Genomic DNA, 27363 nt, shown 5'->3' with positions numbered 1-27363 from the left:
TACTATTGCAGCTGCCACTGCATGTGAATCTTCAAACCAGATGACAGTGCATTATAGTTATTCCAGGACTGCACTGTATAGCTTTGGACACAGCCAGAGTTAAGAGGTCAGATAACACACTCAGGTAACCTCATTACCTGCTGTGGAATTTTCAGATCTGGTAGCTGAACACTGACAAAGAGAGAAGAAAGAGAAAGAGATGGAGAGATAGGATGAAAGTGAGAATCAAAGAGAACACGAGGCCTGTGGTGGGTGGAGCTGTTGGAGGAGGAAGAGGAGGAGGTAGGACTGGGCTTCTCATGCAGAGCTGCAGCTCATGACTTGTCATTAGCTCCCCACAAAGCCAGTGTGGGACAGGGACAGGGCCGGCCCCCTCACCATAAACACGGGGCCTCCTGCAAGAGCTTTATTTGTGCTCCAGTGGCTCTCATCAAAGGCCTGGGATATTACAGCAGGGCACGGGGCTCGCTTTGTACCGCACGCAGTTAAAAGGCATGGAAAAGCAAAGGTTACAGAGGAGCAAGGGGGCTGGTGCAGACACATATTTACACACACACACATTCATTGCTGATGAGTGCATTTTCTGTATAAAGTACTAAGGGAGACCATTCGTTTATTTAATTTTCAGTCAAAACAGCCATTAAGTCCTATTCATGTTTCAGGTGATTCAGAGATAGACGTTAGATAATCGACTTGCAAAATTAAGGTCAAAGTCAAAGGAAAATAAGTAAAAAACAGGAGTTTCTAAAACTGGAGTTTAAAAAATTATTTAAAAATACAGAGAAAATGTGACTCCTAACAAACGTGCCAGACCTGGTAGACCACCAAAACTATCACCTTCAGATAAACAGCACTTAAAGCTTTCATAGGAGAAGATCAAGCTCCTTTTTTGCATCAGATCTGGAAAAATGCACAGGTGTTTTTGTCCATCCTTACACTGTGAGAAGACAACTCAACAGTGTGAGTGTTGGATAAAGGATGTGTAGCTGTCAAGAAGCTGTTATTGAGAAAAACTCCAGAGTCCAGACCTCAACATCACTGTGGCTGGGATTACTTGTATTTTGAGAAGCAGAAAATGCAACCAACCTCTAAGACTGAACCTTGGAAGTGTGGGAAAAATATCCCTGCAGATTCTTTGAAAACCTGAAAGCTCCCGAAAAGAATGAAAGCTGTAATAGAGGCAAAACATGAACACACTAAGTACTGAAAAAATGATATTACATTCAGCTGCTGAGGCTTCTGGGTAAGTTTCTGTTAAATATATGTTTTGCACTTTTTTACCTGATGCTGATAATGTATAACTTGTACTTGATGGCCATGTTTACTGGAAATTAAACAAACTAAGGGTGGTATCTTACTTTTGCACAGTAGTGTATATGTACATGCATATTTTCTGCAGCAACCAGAGGTTCAAGCTGTAAGTGTTTCCTGTTAGCACCCTGCTCCAGGGTTAAACTTAGTGGTCACTTCTTTACTGATCACTATGATGTTTTACTGTCCTTTCCTGAAGGGCACAGATCAAAGGGAACTAGATGTTCTCTTAACTTTCAAATGAAAACCAAATGTTACGGCATATAATGTCAACATCACCTAATGACTACCTGATGGAGATAAAACTCGGTTCATAAAGACAGCATCTAACTTTAAGTATAGTTTCTACCGCCCGATATACTAATGATGTAATGTTAGATATCTTTAAAAATCCAGATATTTTAATGGTGCTATTTGTGTGTATGTGTGCATTATCACCAGTCATATACTTCACTTACAAACACGTACACACACACACACACATACACAGTGGTCTCAGCCTCTGGCTAACCTTTGATCGCAGACCGCAGGGCTGATGTGGTCTCCAAGGAGACACACTCATTTCACTCTTATTAATGGGTGCTGGGGACCGGGCCGAGTGTTGTGTTGCCAGGAGCGCAGGCAGATTTTGCGTATGTGTGAGTAAGTTTGCACACATGCTTCTTCAGACACTCACACTCCTCCGACCAGGACATGAAAGAAAGCAGGGACAGAGAGAGCGTACGCAGAGTGGAGAGAGGAGAGAAGGAAAAGAAATGAGGCTGGAGAGAGGGAGAGATAGATATGCAATAGAGGAGTGTTGCGGATGAGCGTATATGGCATTCAAGCATGCAGCACATAAATTGGTTTTGTGAGATAGAGATAGAGAGTAGAGAAAGTGAGATAAAGAGATGCAGATACTAAATGAGGATCCACCTCTAGGAGACTAGGGAAAATAAAACGAAGCTGAGGCTATGCAGATGGAATATCTGGTAGGTCAAGAAGAGTGAGGAGTCAAGAAAAACTATTGTCATCCCATCCAAGTGGAATGAAATAATTAATGATGTCCTGATCTTTTTTTGCTGCTAATCTTTTAATATTATGTATCAGATGATACAGATCCAGTACACAGTGCTCACTTCAAGTGCATTAATGGAGAATTCCACCAAGTTTTCAAAACATTTCTGCACATAATTGTTAAGATGTAAACAAAGTCACTCAGAATGGTCTGATGTGTGATTAAAAATCAGAAGACATGCATATGTTAACTGGTCATTTTGGAAAGTAAATAAAATGCATGTGTTTGTGTTGTAGACATCAGCACCACTTTTAAGAGCTGTATCATTCCTGTTCACGCCACTCTGAATGACTTTGAATTATGCCGAAATTTTTAAATTAAGGGGTAGAAATCCCCTTTATAGTTTCTAAAACCAATCTGCTTTAGGTAAGATATGCTAGGCTGACAGTTACTTTAAAATGCAAAGTAAAATCCTCCTTTTTTAGTATCTGCTTAGTGTGACACTGTGTGCGCTTACATTTTCATTACTTTTTAGAAATTGCCATTTTGTGGTGTCGTGAATGCACTGTTTCCATATTTCCAGTTTGTGTAACATGGTAAACATACTCCTTTTTCTCAGATTTTAAATGCACCAAGTGTGTAATAGCAGCGTGCTCCTATTTTACGAGTGGTTAGTTTAACTGTCAAACCCTGCCACTGCAGATATTACAAGTGGCTGTTGGGCTGTTTTCATCTTCCACTTTTAAATAGCTTCACACTGCAGACTTAAACCACTTGTCACCTTTTGAAAATGTGCCTCACTGCCTTGAGTTGCAGGTGATGTTGGTTTACCTGTACAGCCGTGACAGAAATAGAGCACAGTGGGGTTAAATAGCATGAGCAAAGCCTGGGAAAAGCATCAGCATTAATACAGCCAGTAACAGTTCCGCTCCTGTACTGATGTTTCAATTCAAACCAGGACATTTTTGGAAACAGTGTTCATTCAAGGCCTTGGAGCGACAGTACAAGACTGGGCCAGTGTCCACAAGACAACACAGAGTGACCAAGACAAAGTAAGCAATAAAACAAAGGGGGGCTGTTGATTGTGAGGTTGTTGATTGGCATGCTGTCCCACCCAGCACAGTCATGGCAGTAATGTGGAGCATGTGTTTGAGCGCTGCTAGCATGGCTCCGTGTGGATTAAGGACGGGGGTCTCTTTGTCTCCAGGAGTCCTGCAGACCCTCTAAAACAAGCAGCATGACCCTCACACACGGCACATGCCACGTGGCACAGGCCTGGAGCCACACACACACACACCACAGACACATGCTCACATGTGTGGAGTTAATTAGCCACTGATTAATGCAACAGAGTGAGTTTTGGAGGGGAAAGCAGGACCACAAATCTCTCTCCCTCTCTCTCTGGCTCCTGTGCTGAAGCTGTTGTTGGGCTGACAGTTCTGATCTGGGTCAGTCAGCAGCTGCCCACTCTTAAAGCCCCTTTTAATTTTGGCCTTAACCATTCTCAAGGCTGAGGAAGGATTAGAATCTCTCACACACTCAACTGCACACTCTTCCCTGTGCCATAAGGCTCCTTATCCAAACCCCACACCCACTGTGGATCACAGTAAAGTGGTCAGTGCGAGTCTGCCCACATTAAACTTGCACGCTGCCCAGTTATGAAAACGGAGAAGGATCGACTTCAGTCAGAATGGCATAAAAACTAAAACCTCTGGTCCCAGAATGAAAATTAAAGTGAGTGGAGTGGGCACTTTGAAAGCACAGCTGCATGGATGCCCTAGAAAGCCGACTGTATGTGTGTGTAGCTGAAAAGGCACAGATGCGGCTGTTTTGGCACCCACATCACATCCTGTCACACAGCCCAGCTGAGCACGCTCTGAAATACTATAGCCTATATATTGCTTCACACACTAAGTTAAAAGAGTGAAGCAGTGAAGCAAGAAACACATTGATGGACAGCTGTCATTCTATATAAACTTGAACTCATTTGATGCCTGAGATGCCCATATAAATACTTCCACACATTTTCAGTGACATACATGGGGTTTAGACATCAGTTCCATCTTAAACTCCAGCCTTATAGCTCCAGTGCAAATCTACAAGCAGACATTAAACATCATAGCTGATCAACTACATTTGAGGAAAGAGGAAAACTGTGTAAATGTGCTTTTTCTCCAAATTATTACAACCAGGAAATATCTGAGTGTGGTCATTTCCAAATGGAAGGCATTCACATACAGTAAAAATGTGCTAGACCCATCCTGTTACTGGATTATAGAAATCCCCAAAGTCAGAATAAACAGATGCTGACACTGGTGCTGCGGACAGTGGAGGTAATAAAGCCATTCAGCTGCGGGTGAACAATGGAAACGCAAATGCCAACCGGACACACACACTCACAGAGACCTCCTACCTGCACCCCTGTCCTCACAAAACAACACAGAGAGGACAGCTTGCTCCACAGATGGCCATTGTGTGAGAGTGGTGGGGGTTAAGAGAGGATTCTCATGCATGACCAGTTCATATATATGTAAAAGCATTTGAAATTGTATGTCTGCGGGTTCGTGGACTTTGCTATTCATTGCCTCATAGTCCAAGCAGTGGCACACCATCAGGATTAAGGTCAGCTTTACTAATTTCATCTTAACTGAATTAAACCAGCCTGGTCTTAAAAAAGATATACAAACTAATTTCATGAGGGCAGAATGAACGCTAATACTTTTTAGCCATCTACTGTATACTAAACAGAAGTATTAGATTAGATTGTTGTGTAATCTGTTATCATGTGTTTTGTATGTAGGGTAAGTAAGATGTAGTAATTATATGTGTAACCATGGGTGCCACCAATAATACACTGTAATCATATTACAGCCATAAGAACAAAATCTACCCAATCTGATGCTTTTAAGACTAAGAAGCCAAAGTCTAATATGCTGCTGTACACAATGAACACAAATGATCACGCAAGAGGCAAAACAATATTGTTAAAAATTCATTTCAGTCTCAGTCTTATTTTTAGAGTGAGCCTTTAAGGTTCCGTTTAATCATCTATAATTAACGCCACTAACTCTGGCGCTTGCACAAGATCTCTTCAGGAGGGATGAGTGTTAACTTTTAAAAATCTGTATTGCTATATGAACAATAAACAGTACTGAACATAACAGTACATGACCTGCAGATTATAGGACATCATATTTCTCAGTTTCATCATTTTGTATTTTGTCATTGTACTATTTTCAATTAAATAGAGTGTTTAAATGATTTGCACCTCATTACATTCTGTACCTCATTACATGGGGCTGTAAATATAAACCATACCTGGACCCACCAAACTGTAAAACGGTATCAGTTTAACAACTGAATAAATACAAGATAAGTAGAAAATAATTCTACATATTTGTCCAATTGTAATTGGAATGCTACAGTTTTCTGTGGTGGCATGCGTCAGTGTCACAGCGAGTGTAGTGGGGGGTCCTCTGACTTTAGATGAGGCTTTTAGGGAGGGTGCAATCTGTTCCTCTCTTCGGAGTGACCCTCTTGGATACGGCTAAGCCTTGTGATTGTGACTTCTGGCCAGCTGTCATTGGTCAGACAGTTCTCTGCTTTTGTCCCCCAGCATGGCACCACAGTGTCCTCTTCATGACATCATTATAGCCCCCCTAAAAGAATGTTGTGACAGCTGATCCCCTCCCCAAACACACACACACACATTCATCCAACTCCTTCATTGACCAACACGCTTTTAGTTAAATTGATGAGTGGGTGGTGATCATCAGTGGGCCATGTTTCCCCCCATCCTTATTGATAATTCACATTATTGATTGCCATTTCTTTTGGATGGCCCTTCAGCAGGTCTCAGTGGGCTATTGAAGGGGTCGTGAGGGCAGAAGCGAGAAAGATCTGAGCAGGCTAGCAGGTTTAGTTGTGCTAAATGACCATAAGGTGGCTTTTAATCTCTTCAGATATTTATGAGATCTCATGGAAGGGGTGGGGGGTTAACGGATGATTATCTGCATTCCTCTGCTGATTATGGGCTGTGTGTGTGTGTGTGTGTGTGTGTGTGTGTGTGTGTGTGTGTGTGTGTGTGCGCATGTGTGTGTGCATGCACTTGCATTGTGTATGTTAGGGTTCAATGACGTTAGTCCATATCGAAATATTGGCCTTCCTAATACTGATACACAGTACTGTGCAAAGACCACCCTGCATTTATTTTAGTTCCAGTCAAAAAGGCCACTAAGTAGTAAGTAGCAGTAACTTGTACATTAAGTACAAATTAATAATTTTTGAGCATTTCATAAAAGCGTTTGACATATTTACAGAGAATCCTCAAAAACAAAATATAATAACTTTCAGTATTTAGCGTGTCCACCCTTCGACTTGCCAAGGAAAAAATCTGCAGGGATATTTTTCACCTCAAAAGTTTTAAAAGTTGGTTGCATTTTCTGCTTTTTATAATCTAAGTAAATCACAAACACATTTGATTATGCTGAGGTCTGGATTCTGGGGTGGCCAGTCAAAAGTTTGAAACAAATTATATATATATATTAGAGGTGAGAATCTCTAGGCACCTCACGATTCGATTCGATTACGATTCGGAGGGCTGCGATGCGATTATAAAACGATTATCGATGCATCTTTTTTTCTATTCCGGATTTCTATTTTCTCACTGTGTGAGCTCAAGTTTCGAGTTCAAGTTTCAAGTTTATTTGTCATTTGCACAACATGTCAGGACATTTATGCATTGAAATGCTTGTGGTGAGGCTCAGCTAATCACTCTACAGAAAGTAAATAAGTAAATAAGCTGCTGCTACTCATCTGTGATAAAATGCGCAGTTATGGTGAAATAAGATCCTGTGGCCGTGGATGTCCACGCAGCACGTTACAGCTATTCTACCCGTTTTCTTTAGTGATTTAATAACTTCGGTTTTGGTCTCGTTGTAGAGACGGGGGGGATTGCTGTGTCAGTAAAATAACTACGGGACGTGTGCAACATAGCGTGAAAGCCCTGTTTCGCAACGACTGAGAACCGGATTTGCCAAAATGAAAAATAAATAAAATTAAAAATAAATGACTTAAATAAATGACATAAATTAATATATGAAGTAGAATTGCAAAGAATAACGATGATAAATCTAAAAATAAATAAATATACATAACAATTAATATATTAATAATTAAAATCTTACATAAATTAATGTCTGCATTTATTTATGTCTGTTTAGTAATTTACCCTTCTCACTCATTTTTGTATATATTTTTTTCGTTATTAATGTTTCTTTATTAACATTTTTTTGTTGTGACTCCTAACCTAACCTTTTAATGCAGAGGGAGCCGGTCGGATTTCTCGCTCATCCAGTTTTGTTGTGTGCCGCCACAGACTGACCGGGCGCTGCACTTACCCACTTCCAAGTTCCGCCTTTTGCATTATGTGAACATTGTGGTATAAATGAAATATTTAGAAAATTGATTTTTGGCATTTGTGAATAGATTCAGAATCGTTCACGTCCGCATCGCAATGCATCTAAGAATAAATTTTTTTCCCACACCCCTAATATATATATATATATATATATATATATATATATATATACACATACATGCATGAACAATAGGCCAATCTTAAACTAGTTCACATCAAGTATATTGCAAAGTATATTGCAATCGCAGTATGTAGCAATGTAAGTTGATGCTTTGTAAATAGTATTTGGTCTATATTGTACAGACCTACTGTCCGTGTTGTGTATGTAGTAGAGATGGCACAGTACCACATTTTGTTTCTTTTTCAATACCGGAGAGAAACCTTGAGTACAGGATGATAATAATCCAGTTCTTCTTCTGTAAAAACTAGCTTTAAAATTAGCTGTTTTTAATGGAAGCTTCACTTAAGATGAACATCTAAAATTAGGCTATAATGCTTAATTTACTCAAACACACACACAGGAAGACCTACACAGCTAAGAACATCACACAATGTAAGTTTGTGCTGTTTCAGGCTTTTGTAACAGGTTTGGACGGCAGTCATTCTTTTTTATACCCCCCGATGCAGCATTTTCTGCTAATACTGCCTTGATGCCAATACCAATATGCCATCTGTAGTATGTAGTCTCAGCTGATCTTTGAACACCTGCGTTTCTTTTGAGTAAAAGGCCTCTGTGGTCTATCATGGGTGTGGAACTCAGGAAAAGCCTGCCCAGCTGATGCGCATGTAAACAAAATGGAGTGTAATAAAGCGTTCTGGCTGTATTTCAGTAGGCCTGTGTTATCTCAGAAGGCTGTGAGTATACAGTAAGCAGGACATGCTGTGAGTTAGTGTTAGGTCAGACACCTGCAGTGGAGTCTAAATGCGTGTGAAAGTGTGTACAGCACCATGGAGAATGTCCCCATTTACTACAGCTGTGCGTGGAGAGTGGAGAGAGAGCGAGGTGAAAGGAGGAAAAATGGTTGTAAAAAATATTGCTTGATGACATCCGCACGTCACTGCAAGAAGTGAAAGCATCAGTAATTTGATTTCTCATGGTCGTTTCTGAAAAAAAAACGGCAGAAGGGTTAAAGAAAAATAGAGAGAGAATGCGAGGAAAGGCAGGCACAGTGAGAAGTTTGAGTGGAATTAGCTGCGGCATATTGTCAGATTTGTTTAATGGGTAACGACTTAATTGGCTGTTTAGCAGGGCTGTCACATAGCCAGTGACAGGCTATCTGAGAGAGAGAGCAAATATTATTATAGGATCAGAGAGACTTTCATTAACCATTCAGGCCATTTCCAAACACAACTGAAAGGCTGAAGTTCAGGGGCTCGCGCTCTCTCATCCTGTGTGTATGTTTATGGAGGTATAGGCTAAAGGCCAGTACATGGATGAGTATTTATTCTGCACTGTTTCCTGCATTACTGAGTGAAATCGAGGGTGTATGTGAGTAAGAAACTACGAATGAATGAAGCAGAATTAGCCTTCAGCTCCCCTCCATGCACTGAAAAAGTGATGTACTGAATGTTTTTATTTAGATTCAGACATTACACATGAATAAAATCTACCACATCAGCACAGTTATTGCCAATAGGAAGTAAACTGAAGGACAAGATTGTGTTAATGCAAAGTATTTTATCTATTTTTTGTTTAGGTAAACTAACTCTTAACATGCCATTATTGCTCTGTGTGCCCCAGCTGTTACAGGCTATCTGTACTTTGCTACAAACACACACAGTTCATATACTGCTTGCTATAATTGTGTTGATGTAATATATTTATTCATGTGGAAATGACGTACACATTTGAATCAAGTGGATTAAGCGCTTTCCTTATTTCAGTGTAACAGGCTAAACCGCTGCATAAGGTCAAACGTTGAGCAAGTTGAGCACTATGAGCACATAGCACCATAACATTGTAGCTTACAAACATTAAGAGGTGATCTAAGCAGTCAGTTTGTGTGGACAGCGAGTGGTGCTGTGGATCATGTGTGGATGAGCAGTAGTTATGTGTGTGTTGTGAGAACGGTATTCTGAGTGTGCTCTGTAGTAAAAATACAACAGCGAGTTTGTTTTCATTTCCCAGGCTCGGGAGGTTGACTCAGTCCTGAGAGCAAAAGACAGAGAGTAAACAGGCAGACAATAGGACAGCCCCTATTCCCACGGTGACTCCTGAGGACCCCCACATTTGTTTTGGATGTTATCGGGTTAACATGGTGAAAGGGCCACTAGAGCCGAGTTTAGTGTCACTTATGAAATCTAATAAAGTTTAAACACAGGTCACTGGTCTTATAGAGAAACAGCTGGCTGAACTAAATCTTAATTTTCTTTAACACTTACATCAGAGTGAACATCAGCATGCTGCTGAATTTTCCATTTCCATATACAATATTTAGTGCAATTCAATGCATTTTATTTGTATTGCCCTTTTTACCAAGCTATAAATTTAACCCTCGTTCTCGCTCTGTCTCAGGTGGTGGTGCCCACGCGAGTTGGTCAGGTGTATGTGTATGACACAGGGAAATCAGAACAGGATGAGTATGACGTCCCGCGACACCTGCCCCCCTCCCAGGACATCTACGATGTGCCACCGACCCGCAGCCAATACAACCAGCAGGTACAGTGTTAACCACCCATTAAACTTGCATTATTACCAAGCGTACATATCTGTGCTTCATAAACAATATCATTCTCCTCAGATCAGCTGAGCTATAAAGAACACTTCATGAGAAGGCTTCTGGAGTGCTTTTATAGCAGACTTGAAGACTTTCCACATATGCTGAGCATTTGTCAGCTGTTGAAAACCACTTGTTGGAGGGATCCTTTGTTTTTTAATGAAAAATGTTGTCAAATGTTTGACTGGTACAGTAGATTCAACTCAAAAATACAGATTTCACATAATGATTCATGATGAAATAGACCTAATTACTCATACGGGAGCACGACACACTGCAAGGAAAACACGAATAGCTTGGTTTACATGACCAGCAGACAGACAGACTGGGTGCGTACAGGGCTTATTTCAGTGAGATGAGAACCTCGCCATACAATCCTGTTCAAAAGTTTGGAATCGGTCCTTTCAATAAAATATCTTGTTGCAGAAAAAGTCTAAAATTGCTCTACATGTGAGTCATGTGCAACGTCACTGGTTTCAAATAATTAGCAGAAAGCTGTGAGGAAATGAGAAAAAGGACGTTTTAGATGTATCCAGAAAAAGAAAAGAGCTGTAGTTGATTTTGAACTGATAGCAACACCATATTTCAAAAGTGATAATCAAATCTTGAGGCAGATAATTTCACAAACATATTACTGGAAACAGAATTGCAGTACATGATTTTTCATTTGATAAATTCTTGTTGATACCAAAATATTCAAAATAATATCTAAATTTATACATTTTGATGTCTAGATTCTAATACTTAAATCTATAGTATAAAGTATTAGTGTATGTAAGGTAATAACAATATTATTATTCCAAACTTTTGAACATTAGTGTACTTTCCATCCAATTGCAGCACAACTAGTCCTAATACTCTTGGGCCATGAATGGAAACAAAGCTCAGTGATACAGGCCAACACTGCAGTGCTTTGGCTAGTGGAGCTACTAAGAAGCTCCTGAATTCTGAACGTTAGAGCTGAGCTCCTTTAGCAGCTTAGAGTGAGGCTGTGGGAAAGCAGTGAGAGATCCATGATAGAGTCCAGCTGACTGCACTTCACTGAGGGTCTACGAGAGCCACTCCTGGATTGCTGTATTCATTCAATGTGCCTGTCCAATAAATGTCTCGGATGTCATCAGTGTGATTGGAGTGTGTGTTTGATGATAGATGGCTTATCTTTTTCTCTGTTAGCTCAGACACTCTGCTAGACTGGTCATCCATCTGTGGACTGTTTCCGCTCTCATTAATATTAGATGTGCTGGGAATATTAAATCCACACTCTCTCACCGTCTCTCTTTCTCTTTTTCTCTCAGTCTGTGTTGTTAAACTGGTGTGGGCTGGGAGATTGCGCCTCTATTTTTGGCTGAGGTCATGCATTACTCGCAGGGGAAGTAGATATTTTAGTGTCTGGAGGCGTCTGAGAAAGAAGGTCGACTTTGTGCGAACGTGTGTATGTGTGTATGTGCGTGTCTGATTTTCCTCACAAAGTGAACGAAGCGAAATGTCCTGGGACAACAGTGTGCTTGAGCGGATGCTTATGAGTGTTTTTGTGTTTGAAGGTGAAACGGCTGTCAGCAAGATCAGCTCCTCGGTGCAGCACACCCCATCACAGACATACATACATGCATATATACATACAGCCCTGCAGCAGAGAGGCAGACTCACAATATGAGAGAGAATGAGAACAAGAAGGAGGAAGAGAGAGAGAATGAGAGGGAAAGAGCATATAAAAAGAAGAGAGAACAAGTGGGAGAGAGAGGGAAAGAGAGGGAGAGAGCACGAGAGGGGGAGAGAGAATGAGAGGGAAAGAAAGAGTGAACAAAAGAGAAAGAGAACAAGAGAGAGAGGGAAAGAGCACAAGAGGGAAAGAAAGTGAACAAAATGGGGGGAGAGATAGAATGAGAGGGAAAGAGAACAAAAGGGAGAAAGAAGGAAAGAAAAAAGAAAAAATGAGAGGGGAGAGAGACTGAAGGAGGGATAAAAAGAATGAAAAGAAAAAGCGAGAGGAAGAGAATAGGTAGGAGAAATTAAAGGAGGAGATAAACAGAGAGCAGATAAGTGAAGATGAGAAACACATGAGGAGAGAAGGATGTGGGAGGAAACAGTGAGCAGTAGAGGAGTGAAGGGAACAGAGGAGAGAGTCGGTGGACAACAGGTATCACTGCATGCAGGTGTGTGGTGTTTGATGTGTAGCAGGTTAGGACCAGGGGCTCCATGGCAACACTGACTCCACTCTGAACAGCAGCACTAACTGCAGTATAGTTTATTTTCGGGGCATAATAGCCAGCTTAGGGCTGATAACTGCTGTGACTGAATCTTGTGATAACTTAAACAAGTACGCAAATTATCATATTTCATTCTCGTTTCTTGTACCACATGATTTTTATTGTATTGCTTCACCTTTATTTAACCTTTCTGTTTGTGCGATCACTTTAGTTCTACAGTGTCTATGGTTCAAAACTGTATACAGGAGAAAGACTGAACTTAATTACAGGCTTTACAAACAGAACAGTGACTAATTAACTACACATATACATACTTTGAACACTACTTGAAAAGATTACTATGTAGATTGTCGGTCTGACAAGGAATGCTGGGTAATATGCAAATGAAACAAAGAACCTCCAGTACATGAGAACTACTCTCCACTAGAGCTTGTCCAGAAAAGGGGGCGCGCACAGTTTAGAATTTTCGTTTCCAAACAGACTAACACAGAGTACCACTGGAAGTTAATAGTGTTAGTTGTCGTCTGCACAGAATATCATCAGCATTGTAAATTATTTTATAATATTAGAAGCTGGCCCAATTGGGAATCATATGGTAATTCTATTACCTTCAATGCAGGCTATAAGGCTAAGGCTCTGTGACGCTCAGGTGTGGTACTCAGTAACTGAATCATGACAATTCTGCAGACAATTCTGCGTTTGTTTAAAAAGTTAACATTATTGTCCAAGCTTAGCAACAGCACATTGTGACAATATGTCCCAATGCAAAAATGGGACGGTGCACATTATGGGCTGCATGCTGATAATTATGGCATCTAATATAGCTGCGCTGTTTAAACACCATAAGTTGCAATCAGGTTAACACACACTAACAGTAAACTGTTCAGCAACACAAATATAGTCCTGATTTCCTCTATTGCTGTTGTCGAAAGAAAACCGACTATCTCCAAAATTATAACTTTACAGGAGAAGGAGAAAACATACTTTACTTTTAATGTAAGTCAATGTAACCAGTCATTTTGGGTCATTACTTTAGTCCATTCATCATGAAATTTACTTACAATGTAAAGGGTAACAGGTATTTTCAAATTAGATGAAAAACTAAAAAACGTCAAAAATGGAGGTAAAAGGTTTTCTTCCAATAACAGCGTTATTCTGAATACATCATTATAGTCTTAGTTTATATATCAGCTACAGTACATTACTGTCTTATGGTAAAATCACCCTCCTACTCACTGCCCACTGTCACTAAATAACACACATGTAGATTTTCCATGTTTGCAAAGCTGTTTTTTTCGACTCTCAAACTCACAAAGCTTCTTCACGTTAAAGTCGTCTGGCGGAAAGCCCAGCGCGTTTTCATGCAGAGATTTTGGTATTCATATTCATACTTCTGTCTCTTGTTCCCTCTAAACTTTAGGCCAGCCCACAGGCCCACACAGCACACTGCATGGCATTGTTTGGGCAGGATTATAATTTATAATGTGTGTATGTGTGTGTGTGTGCTAAGAGGATAAAGACAGTAGAAGCGGCAGTCAACAACATATTAGAGCAATGAGACAAATACATATAAGTATTACACATGTGTACAGTACATTCAGCAGCACATTGTTAGCTTTGTGACTACGTTGAGCGCATGTGTGGCTATTTTTTTTTTTAAAGACAGTATAACCTAAAAGTATGTATATGCAGATGTCCTCTTTGTTTGGAAGCTTTAGTGTTATTGGTCAAATTAGAGTACTTAAAGGGGCATTCCAGCCTAAAACTAGAATTTATGTTGTTATGTTATGCAGTATTCTTTTACGCAAAATTACATCCCTCAGCCTCATCAATTTGACATAATTCACAACTTTATATCATTTTCATGTTTTCATTCATCAATATTATCCTGAATACCCAGCAAACATTACAAATACATCATACAGCTATTGAGAATCTCTGTGGTGTCAACCAGTCTTGACTGTAATCCTAGCCACTGATCTATAGACCAATCTAGGCAACCAAGCTAGATGTAAAGAAAGAAGAAAACATCATTATGCAGCACAAAATGGATGCAAGGGACCATTTTTTCAGCTGTCTTTCTAACTTTAGCTTTTAGCTTGTTGTCCTCCTCATCTGACTGAGTTACAGTGTCTGAGTAATCCATTCATTTCTGTATGTAAGCCCTAAAGGGCCATGGATTTGCATTTTTGTTTAGTCGTTTTTCAATGATTATTTTCATTTGTTCTTTCACAACCTCAAGTTATGTATATTATTATCATGAGAAGCATTGTTTTATCGAGATAATATTTGTCATGCTAATGATCTAAGTAACTCTCGAGAACTCGATAAAACGAATAAAATAAATCAGCACAGAAAAACAGTCAAAAAAACTAATTTTTTTCTTCTGTATTTCTGAGTAGTCCATTCTCTCCATTGTATTTATGATTTGAAGACCACAGGTAAACGGCTGCAATATATTCAACTTCCTAATAGTAATGTTAGTTATCTGCTTTCCTTCTGCACTCACCTTAAAGAAAGAAATTTCAAAACAGTCCAACCCCAAAAATCAGCCCCAAAACCCCAAAACAGTTGTAGTTTTTCAGAAGATTCTTCCACCTTCAAGATGCATCATCAGAAAGGAGTTTTCCTAGTCTTCAAACAGGAAAATTTCACAGGTCTACTGGGTCTACTATGTGGGTAGCAAGATGGTTAAATATTTCATTCTGGCCAGTGTGTCCCATTAATATGAAGTCGGCATAGTCCTTCAGGTGTGTATGCCTATGAGTTAACGTGTGTGTGTGTTTGCTTCTCAAGTCTGTGCTCTTTTACTCTTTGGCTCTGCTTTTTATAACCCGGCAGTCCCCTCTGTGTTTGCTGTTGACCTGTAGTGCGTGTGAGGTGTGTACGCAGGCCAGTGTGACAGGTAGCAGAGGGGCTGGTGTTGGGGGAGGGTGAAGGTTAGCAACGCCACTGATTATTTCCAGGTGTTTCAGTCTCCTGTCACGCTCTGCTAATCTCACGTGTGTGTGTGTGTTTAGGAGGAGTGGGTCCTCTATCGCGTGTATCTGCGCTCCCACTGACTCTTCATCCGGCTGCCTCAATAATCTGTCTGTTCTGCCCGGACATGGACAAGAATAGGGGGAGGAGAAGAGGAGGGGAGAGGAAAAATATCACAGACTGCAGGAAAAAAGAGTGGGGGGCCCTGGGGAGGGAGGGAGGGAGCAGGGGGAGAGAGAGAGGAAGAGAGAGAGAAAGAGAGAGAGAGAGAGGGTTGGGGGAGAGAATCCTTAGAACTGCCAGCATATTTATGGCAGATTAAGCAAACACTCGCTCTCAAGTCTTATTTAATTAGTCACTTCTTTGATTAAGCTTGTGAATTATGTCTCAGCAGCAGCAATTAAGAAATTACTCCTATTATACTGCTTTTTTATATCCACGTGTGCATGAATGTGCACGAATATTCTGTATACTGTTTATGATCCAATTATGTCTAATCATGTTTGATTATGTGTGCACATAAGCACATTAAATGCCTGGATGAAAATGTGTGCGCAAAATAACTGAAAAGACTGGGAATGTGTTCGTTTGTGTTTTTATTTTGTCAATGATTGGACCTCTTTCTGTGTTCTACAGGTGTATGATACTCCTCCCATGGCAATGAAGGGTCCAACCAGCAGAGATGCACAGGAAATATACGACACACCTCCCAGTGTGGACAAGAACCAGCTGCTCTCCCAGCAAACAGTGAGACAGACACACACACACACACACACACACACACACTGACACAGATCAATCAGATTAGACTCTAATGCAGAACGCCTAACATCTCTGAGCTGGAGAGCTTGTTTCTCTCACAAGAGACCAACTTATTCATTTAGAGCTATGTGGTGGTTGGAACAATAGTGAAATCTGATGCCAAGCTCTGAGGTTGTGGGTTATTGTGCTTTAACGCCACACTACACCCTTTGAGATCTAGCACATAAAGTAAACCAGTGGAGAAACTGGCTAGGACCCAGTAGGTCACGGCTTTGGTCCCAGCTGATGAGTGTTACCCATGAGCAAGCCACTTACTCAGGATGTTTTAAGAGGACTATCCCTGCGTCTGTCTAATATAATTTGCTTCCATATCAATCTATATCTGTAATCATATGCATTGTTTAATTTTCAGTTGTATGTCTGCATAGTTTTTGAACCCTGAGAAAAATAAAAGGCTTTGTTTGAACACCCCTGTTCAAATGGCATGTTTTGAAACACATCCTCTAGAAGGAACAAACTTTAATTTTAGTGCACAGTTTCTATTTACAGCATGTTTCTATTTACTTGCTGAGTTTAACAAAATTGGGAAAAAAATAAAACATAAAATATAAAAGAACATTTGCACAGGCCACATTTCATGTTTTTTTTTTTTCTCCAACATGTTAAATAAAAAAAACTGTCATTGTGCATTGAAGTATGCAGAGTTATGTTCTCTGCAGAGGCTGTGTACTTGTTTTTAAACATGCAATTTGTCCATACGACTGTTCACCTACCAGGCATAACATTATGACCACCTCCTTGTTTCTACGCTCATTGTCCATTTGATCAGCTCCACTTACTATATAGGTGCACTTTGTAGTTCTACAATTACAGACTGTAGTCCATCTGTTTCTCTGCATACTTTGTTAGCCCCCTTTTACCCTGTTCTTCAGTGGTCAGGACCCCCATGGACCCTCACAGAGCCGGTACTATTTGGGTGGGGGATCATTGTCAGCACTGACGTGATGGTGGTGTGTTAGTGTGTGTTGTGCTGGTACGAGTGGATGAGACACAGCAGTGCTGCTACAAAGTGCACCTATATAGTAAGTGGAGCTGATAAAATGGACAATGAGCATAGAAACAAAGAGGTGGTCATAATGTTATGCCTGATGGGTGTATATAATATGTACATTAAAAAAATAGCTTGCTAGCTAACACTCCTGTCATGCACCTAGTATACCAAAGTATTAATTGTTCCAAGTTCAGGCATTTCCTGGTAATGCCAGATCTTATTCACCAGGGTATATTTTGGTTTTTCCATCTGAATTTACAAGACTAAATCGTAAGGCAAATTATTCAGTAACTGCATGAAATAAATGTACATTTTTATTTTATTTATTTTTATTATTTTATTTTATTTATTTATATATTTTTTGTAAAAGCTCCCCTCAAAATAACAGAACATGTTTTATGATCATACACATATTGCTATATGCTTACAATTTACTGCTGAAAGCCAAAAATCTTAGACGCTCTTTGTATTTTTTTATAAAAATAATTTTTACAGAGCAGATCACTGAAGAGGCACCATCTGTTTATAGTTTATAGCCCAGATTTGTGAAAAAATGGGTCAACTTTCAGTAGAAAAAAAAATGGTGAGTTCAGCTTTTTTTATTATAAGGGTTTAAAATTACATTGCCCATCTATTTGACTGGAAAGACAGTTACAGCTCTCACCCACCTTTTGAATGTAGCTTATGAAATATGAAAGTTATGAAGAATATGACGAAGTGTGATTTGAGGTGATCAAGGAGTTGAAAAGGTTAAGGAACAGCATAATTATTTTAAAATATTTAAAACTCCTCATACACACATTGTTGATATTGATGTAATGTTGGTGTTTAAAGGCCTACTTTGAGATAAATGTTACTGTCCAGTAGTAGTGGGCGATATACCGGTTCATCATAATTTCTTTTTAAGGTATTAGTTTTGTCATTAAGGTTATACTGATACGTGAATAAATGCAGATAACGTGACATACAGGCTGAAATTCTCCTGTTGAATGTAACTACTGCACCATTTAAGGTGTAATGGGAAAATTTAAACAAGAAGCTGGCAAATAAGGAGCTGACTTAACCTTTACACCATTTTTGCTGCACTCGGAGAAGCTGCTGTGGACATAAACTCGATCTCGTTAGGGTTAGAAAGCAAGGCTGACATCTGTCCATATATTGTTCGTTTCTGTTTTTACTATTTTGTTCAAGAAAAATATTTTAATTTACTTCGCTTGTTCAATATGGTACTTATTAAAAGTGAAGGGACATCCAGAATAATATGCCATTGTTATTCTACAAAAAATGTTTACTTAAGCATTTTAAATGGTTTTATTTGAAAAAATAAATACACTAAACTGTGATGTATACCAAAACCATCAGTAATCGTAATTATACCATGATACAAATTTCTGCCCATACCACCCACTACTACTGTCCAACTTTAATTTCACTTCAGTTTGATTTAGTATACCTGTATTTCAGTAGTCCAGTAGTTCCAACTAAATCTGACTTCCATATACCTTCCAGGTTTATGACTTCCCCCCATCAGTAAGCAAGGATGTTCCGGATGGTCCTATCAGGGAGGAGACATACGACGTTCCCCCTCATTTTGCCAAAATGAAGAGCCTCGATTCTCAGATCGAAGCCGCTCCTGAACCACCGATTCCTGAAGATGTGTACGATGTGCCACCCCCTCCATTGGCTGGGAAACCCCAGCCTGAGGCACAGGAGATCTACGATATCCCCACCAGCCTGCGTAAGACCGGCCCACAGGAGCAGCATCCTGCAGATGTCTATGATTTCCCCCGTGAGCGCCCGGCTGTGGGCGAGGAGTCGGGTGACCACGTGTACGACGTGCCCCCTCAGGTAGTGCGTGATGCAGCAGCTACTGAGGAGCTGACAGTCAGCTTCAAGCGCCTGTCAGCCTCCAGCACAGGCAGCACACGCAGTAACCTGTCCACCTCCTCTCTGGACATGGTGCCAGTGCGGGACAGCACTGTGCCAGGACGTTTGCTCCCCCTGGACCTAGAGCAAGCCATGGAGCGGCTGTCTCGCCTGCAGCAGGCTGTGGAGAGCTCAGCCTCACTGCTTATGTCCTTCATCAGCGGAAACTGGCGCAGCCCCACACAAATGGAGTCCAGTCTGCCTTCCATCCGCCAGGCAGCCGAGCGCCTCCGTGTGGCTGTCCGGGACCTGCTGGAGTTTGCCCGTGGTGCTGTGGCCAATGCCGCCCAGGCCACCGACCGCACCCTGCAGGCCAAGCTCAACAAGCAGGTGCAGAAGATGGAAGAGGCCTTCCAGGGCCTGGTTAAGTACACTCAGGCGCTGGACGCCATAGGCTGGGCACCTACTGCCCTCGTAGCAGCGCCACCAGCTAGCAGTGGAGGGGACGACCTGGACCGGCTGGTCATGTGTGCCCGTGGAGTGCCCGACGACACCAAGCAGCTGGCATCCTTCCTGCATGGCAACGCCTCGCTGCTCTTCAAACGGACAAACAAGCAGCAGCAGTTGCCGCTGCCACCAGTTCCACATGTTGGAGATCAGCTGACCAACAACAACAACGTCTCAGCCTACCAGACAGGTGTGCCGGAGAGAGCCAACATCCAATCCCGCCCACTGCCCTCACCACCAAAGTTCACAGCTGAAGAGGAAACTCCTGACAGGCCATACGAGACCACAGAGGAGGGCTGGATGGAGGACTACGACTATGTGCATTTACAGGTACGGGAGCCTATGACAGCCAAACTGGACATTTAACTATCACCAGTAAACAAGTAAATAACGTATTGGAAAATATTTAACTGCAAATGCAGTTCGATGCTCTTTCCATATACGTTTAACCGAAATCATGCAAGCCACAGCCACAAGCGAGTTTAGCTACAGCCATACTCTAACACATCTGATGCAGCTACTCAAGGCTTTCAGTATGATATGAATAATATTGCCAAGTGCGACAGAAGTAACTATGCAAGGAGGCAGATCTCTAGTAATGGGTTGGGCACCATATAATTTACTGCACCAATTACAAATAGTACAGGCAGATGACTGTCAAAACGGTCCTGCAACAAAAACAAACCTGTATGAAACAAAAGTGATATCTTAAGCAAACACGCAAGAATATCTATCAGGACATCACATGGTCCATTAACCTCTGTGGGCAGAGCCTAAGACTAAAGCACGGAAAATGCTACATTTCTGTGGCTGATGCACATTGGCTATGTTTTCCCTAGGCTGTATTTTTTCACTTAACATGGTTCCAAGCTAAGCTGTGTAGGATGCAGGTGGCTTCTCGCATGGTTGCACTGCCGTCAGAGTGAGCAATGGTCTCCATGCGTCCCTCATGTGGGCTCAGCTCCTAATCCCCCAGTGTAGTGCTTTAGGTGTCATCATCAATCACTACTAATCGTGTGTTGGCCTGTTTTTCATAGCCCAAATATATCTTTCCTCATTGCAGCTGCACTGGCTATGCTGTGTGGTACTGTCAAAAACTACACAAAGCAGCAGACTTAAGGTTTATGCAGCCACAGAGATGTTTCCTGATCTTTGTCCACCACTGCTGTGATAGGATTTGTTGGTTTTATGCATTCAATTGGCAGCTGAGAAATAGCTATATGCTTTTTCTTTGCTATGCCCACACTGCCCCCTTGTGGCTGTGATAATACTTACATCTGCACCAGCACCAGTACTGCTACTTTACTTTAGGCTTCTTTTAAAAAGTAGGTCTTGGGCTGTAAAACATGCTCAAGATGCACAATACAATAGTATTTTTGTCTGGTTGAAATGAGAGTGTAACGTGCTTGTTGTTTCTTAGGGTAAAGAGGAGTTTGAAAAGAACCAGAGACAGCTGCTGGAGAAGGGAAGCATCAACAGACACAATAAGACCCAGCTAGAGCAACAGCAGGTTAGTCAACATGGCTTGGCATATGATAAGAAAAAGAGGCAGTCTGTATAATGTAATAGTATACCTTACCTCATCATGAAGCTCTTTTGTGTTATGTTCAATTTCTACTTCACTCTGAAATGGTAGTTTTAAAATTCTGTCAATTGTGGATAAATCATGTTATTGGGTGTGTGTCATTTAAGTGTATGATTCATCAAATAATCTAAAATTCCACTGTACCACTGGAAATGGGTCAAATTATTTAGCTTATTGATATTTCCTTTTACTTGATGTTTATTAAGTTGTATTTTAGTTTAGATCTGTTTGTGTTTAATTAAATATTATTTTTTGGCTACAATATCTCTTCCTTCCTTCACTGAACACTAGATCATTAAATCTTCAACTGAAACTGATTTTATCTTGACGTTATTGTACTGGTACTTGTTAAGAAACCAGACTGCAGCTGTAATTTATTCAGTTTCTGGCATTCTCTTGCAATGACTAGATTAGGGAAATTTAACCTTTCAGTAAGATAAAATTATTTTAAAATCCACATAAAATGATCTAGCTTGGCCTGTGTAATGGATAGAGTATGCAATACAAATAATACCCCTGTTAACATGATTAGCACTAATTAGGCTGGCTGTCCAGCTCATTTAGTAAAATACAGATTTTTCTCTGCCTTGCATCCTGCAGCTCAAACAGTTTGAGAGGTTGGAGCAAGAAGTCAGCCAGCCGATCAACAACGACATCTCGGGTTGGACCCCACCTCCACACTACCCTCCATCTTCACGCAGTAAGCTGTGTATGGGCGACCGGCAGCTGCTGCTCTTCTACTCTGAACAGTGCGAGGCCAACATAACCACGCTAACCAATGCCATTGACGCCTTCTACTCGTCCATCAACAACAACCAGCCGCCCAAGATCTTCGTCGCCCACAGCAAGTTTGTCATCCTCAGTGCCCACAAGCTGGTCTTCATTGGGGACACGCTCTCCAGACAGGCTAAGTCCCCTGAGGTGCGCAGCAGAGTGGCCCAGCACAGCAATGCACTCTGCGACAAACTCAAAGACATTGTGATGAGCACCAAGACTGCAGCCCTGCAGTACCCCTCTCCGGGGGCAGCCCGGGACATGACAGAGAGGGTACGGGAGCTGTCCGGCTGCACCCAGCAGTTCCGCATGGCCCTCAACCAGCTACTGGCCATGTGAGGCCCATGTACGGACACTGAGGCATGGGGTCCCTTTCAGACTTAATGGACATTTTAATGGATCTTTTCCATGCCTTGTGCTTTTATTCCCAAAAGGACTAAAACACTATGACTGGGCAGTGCCATTGGTTGTAAATTAATTGATGTAAATATTGGCGCTTCTGTAAGGTGCAGATGTAGGTTGAGGGCGGGGAATAGTGGGACAAAGCAAGAAAGTGTGAACCATATCTCTTTTTTTGGAATAATGGATGAGAGAAAACAACTGAAAAGTAGTTTTTAGATATGATCCATTATTATTATTATTGCTATAATGTAATTATTGCTCTGATTATAATAATTGTCATCATTATTACTATGAGATGTTGATTAAGGATGTCTAAACTTTCAAATGTGTACGTAAAAGTACTTAATGCTGTTTTTCATCAAAGATCGGTGATGAGGATTTTTCATGAATTTGCGTGTTTGCATGAGGAAGGTGAGGTCAGCAGATAAAGACATGCAGTGCTTCAGACTCTTAGTGGAGGAGCTGGTTCAAGGTAGCTGCAAAAGCATGCTAGGCTACATTAAATCAGTGAGCTCTAACTGCTATTAAAATATTCTAATAAAACACTCATAAATGCAGGAGACTGTCAAAGGCTTGAGTTTTGACTTGGAAGACCAGATTAAAACAGAAACGTGGAAAGAGTAGATAACTTTAACCATCAACTAGACTGTCTGCATTTTCCAAAGCACAAAGTTAAAATGAGTAACTCCTCCCAGAATGCTTGCTCACCACTTTCTCACTCCTCTTTACTGTGTTTGGACTATTGTGAACAGGTTCGTTTTTGTGAGTTCCTGTGCACTGTTTCAGATCTTTCCTATGTTCTAGATACGGTTTCCGTTCCTGTCGGGGCAAACTTGCCTGCCAAAGCTGTTCTCCAGTACCATACCCTGCTGGACAGGGTCATCATGGCCAAAGGGTTCTACGCTTAATAAAAGTAACTGATAAGAGATGCTTCTTTCTGAAGGCACATTCTACACTGTTTATGTCTATGACTAACAATGGCAGATCTGTTCCTACAAAGAGGCTTTTTTCTCTCCAGCTCTTTGTACAAAATCATGCTTAACCACCTCAGCTTTCTGTATTAAAATGGTCAATTTTATTGAACCCCCAAAGACCAGCTAAAAGCGACTGTCTCTCTGTACTGTAATGTGGCAGCAGCTATTCTGTAGAGTCACTCAGCTTTTTCAGATGTTCTGTTGATGAAAGGCAAAGCTGAGAAGCCCAAACATCTGCCTCAAACTTTTTCCTTGCCTTCTAACACCCTGTTGGTTGTATTCTAAATATCAGAATATGTCAGCAGAAGTAGTTCAATGAAATTTATTATATCTTTAAGTACTGCAACATGTTGTTGTGCATATAGTCAAAATCCCTATCCAGTTAAAAAAAAAACAAAAAAAAAAGAGTACATTGAAAAAAATAGTGACCTGGTATTTGTTGTAATGTTATTCTGTTCTCAAATCTGTGTTTAAGGGATTGAAACACATTGAGGTAATATGTTAAGAACATACTGTAAATTGCATAACTGGAAAATATATGTTTAATATATTTTCATTAAAAAAAATAAAATCAAGGCATCCTGATCTCTGTTGAGTTATGATTGAAATGTAGTTAAGATTCCAATGAAGTGACCCCAGATGAAGTCTGACAATTTCTGGGGCTCTTTATTTACATGGGTACACTTCTCCCCCTGAAATCCACAGCTACTGGGGAACCGCATACCTTCAGGGTTCACATGGCAAACACTTCATGTTGCATGATGGTGTGAATGAGTTATTGGCAGCTCTACATGCTGATGGATCACCTCAAAGTTGTTTATTGGCTATTTCAGGTGAACTAAAATCTTACCATAGCTAAGCGAATGGTATAATCCAAAGGTTGATCAGATTGTAAGTAGTTTGTGAAGAGTAAACTTGCTGGGTTTTCAAAATGTCAAATTTCTACATCAAACTGCTTGAGCTACTACTCATATGGATTTACATCTCTCCCTAGTATCCACAGACACACTGACATTGGGGAACCAATGTGGTGTTACTGGCTGCTCTGCATGTCGTAGATCCTGCCACAGAAAATAATCAAGACTGTTACAAGACATTATAGGTTATCATGTAATGGACCACCTCTAAATGAACCAGCTCTTTCAGGTGAATCTACATCTTACCCTTAATTAGCAAATGGGAATTTCTAAGATGAGTTTGTGAGTTGTAATGTGGTCAAGAAAACAGATTTTTGCAAAGGGTAACCAATTTGTTTGCTCTCTCTTCTACTTTAGTTTGGTCAAAACACAGAGGCTACAGACTGCTCCTTGCAGAATATTCTCTTTGATATTCATTGTTTACCACATATAAAAATGACCACTGGTGTAAGAAAACCTCCAAAACAGTAACTTTACTGGAGAAGGAAAAAATTCCTCACTTGCCTGTAAATGGAATCAGTAGTTTTGGACCATTTCAGCATAATTAATTGAAAAGACAGCTAGTATTTTCAAAACATGTAAAACAAAATCGAGGTTTTCATATGATAATAGGTGATAAGTGATAATAGGAATAACCTACAGTACAAGCATAAGCAAGTGCTAATGCTAAATTTAAAAATGGGCCTCTGATGCACAAATCAGGCCAGAATAGGGGTGAGTGATCTGCCAAAATTACATCATGATATTTCAAGACAATTTTATGATACACATTATGCATTAAAATAATATGCTCAGAAAAGCAAGATCATGATAATGACATTTACAAGGTCAAAGCACCTCTGTTCAACACTGCCTGAGAGAGCACAGAATTAAAAAAATATTACTCATTCTGGTTTCCTCAAAAGCCTCAAAACACACATCTTTGAAGGTACAGAACGAATGTCACATTGAACAGCCAGGAATTGAGGCTGGTTACAAATACAGAGTTTCTTCTTTTTACCCCTACCCCTTGTTTTCGAGTGTCACCCTAACCCTTGGAACTGAGTTGTAAGGGGTAGTGGTTGAAATCTTGCCCTACGAAATGGGACAACCCTCAAAAAAAAAAAAAAACATTGCTTCATTAACAGCCTACTAGCGGTGCTCTGTAGGCGACCTGGCCTGTCTTCATGATAGCAGAGAACGGAAAAGTTCAGGAACCTCACTGCTGGCCTTTAGTTACACTTAGGGCATCATACGCCTTCAAAGAGGGGAGCAATTATTTATTATCATCCACCGCTAATTCTTTGGTGATACGAAGCTGAAGTCTGCTATTCGCCAGCTTCTTGCTCGAATTTTCCCGTTCCACCTTAAATGGTGCAGCAGTTAAATTCTGGCGCTTCAGGCGTCAGAACTGCTGGACTATTTAAGGTGGAACGGGAAAGTTAGCTAGCTAGCTACCGAAACATTAGCATGCTATTAGCGACCATAATACATTGAAACGACATTAAAGTAAGATAATACGATAGTTATTGTAATTTTTTAACAGAGAAAATACATTTGCGGGTTTCCTTGGGTCGCTCGTGCAGCCATCTTGCCGGTTTTTCTTTCTGATAACTCTCCGTTTGGAGTGTGCCTCTGAAAAACCTCCGTTTGGAGGGCCATGTAGCCCTAACACTTCGCCCTACCCCTCCATCACAACAAAAATTGGGACACCCTAACCCTAGACGTGAATGTGCAGAACAGAGGGCTAAGGGCTAAGTGGTAGGGGCAACGGGTGAAATGGGATCGGGCCTAAGAGTCTTCAGCCTAAAGATGTGACTTAAAGGGTCCACAGGTAAGTTAAAGGGGAGCAAGAGTCTTAGACAATTCCTCAGTCTCACTACCAAAAGATTTCAGTAATATATTGGACAAATTATCTGATTTCACATGAACACCTGTTGTAAGAGTTTATTCTCCACAGGATGACTTCATCAACTATGAAAACACCAGCACTAACTCATTTCAGTATTTTTTCATTGTGTGAGAAACTTCAATGGTGAGCTAGGCTAGCTGAGAACCCTGATGATCTGAAAACCTCCTTGATATTTTCACATCTTAAGTTTTTTAATCCACATACAGTGTGAGAATTGTAAGTGTTCAATGTCTTTATTTGCAGGACTAAAAAAACAGTTATTTTCCTTGTCATTTCAGCTAATTTCATAGCTGTAACCTGTTCATGATCTGAAACCCCTTGATGACACTAAATTTTATGTTTTATATTTTTGCATAAAACTGACCTTTTGAAGGGGAATTCAACTGATTTTTTTTTTAATTCCTGGATTATTCAACATTCAAGAAGAACAAAGTCATTCACAGGTTTGATGTGAAATGAAGCAAAACTGTGCACAGTGGTGGTGATAGGAGCCAGATCTAGTGTTTAATGCTTTTAAAAACTTCCTCACGGAAAGTTATTATATGAAATGGTTATGAATATACTGTTTGATGACTGAGACGTTGGTTTATGATAGTTCTGAGAAGGTCTAAAATGTATTTTTTAAAATCCATTCATGGTGGAGAGGTATTTGCCATCATCAACACTGCACATAATGACACCAATAGGTTAGTAACAAAATGGCTACATTTGCACTGAGGTTTGAGGTGGTGGTTAATTGAAAGCTTGTATCAGATCAATGGGTGTTAATCAGAGTTTTCATAAATCATTAACTATAAAGGATTAAAATGATCCTATGGATATGATTCAGATATTATTCAGATATGGTTTGTATACTGTTTTGGAATCATAGTAAGATATCACTCATAATTCTGTGATAGTTGAAAATGAGTATAGTGCCATTAATGTTTTATAATTAACTTCTAATTTAAAGTTAACTACAATGATATCTTGGTAATATACATAAACACATTTTCTAAACTGCT

The 27363-nt window shown here is 40.4% G+C and overlaps 1 protein-coding gene across 1 annotated transcript in view; it reads left to right on the top strand.

Annotated features, from left to right (window-relative positions):
- bcar1 (BCAR1 scaffold protein, Cas family member) overlaps positions 1-24136 on the top strand; it is a 47292-nt gene extending 23156 nt beyond the window's left edge. The window contains 5 exon segments of the mRNA XM_036561597.1: positions 10243-10386; positions 16267-16377; positions 18953-20146; positions 21237-21326; positions 22002-24136. Coding sequence (XP_036417490.1) covers positions 10243-10386; positions 16267-16377; positions 18953-20146; positions 21237-21326; positions 22002-22514 — 2052 coding nt within the window. The 3' untranslated portion in view covers positions 22515-24136.
- Positions 24137-27363: the final 3227 nt, after the last annotated feature.

This window comes from Colossoma macropomum, unplaced genomic scaffold (genome assembly GCF_904425465.1).
Source record: "Colossoma macropomum unplaced genomic scaffold, Colossoma_macropomum, whole genome shotgun sequence".
NCBI lineage: Eukaryota > Metazoa > Chordata > Actinopteri > Characiformes > Serrasalmidae > Colossoma > Colossoma macropomum.
Note: the sequence above shows the minus strand (reverse complement) of the source record. Positions and strands in the feature narration are given on the sequence as shown.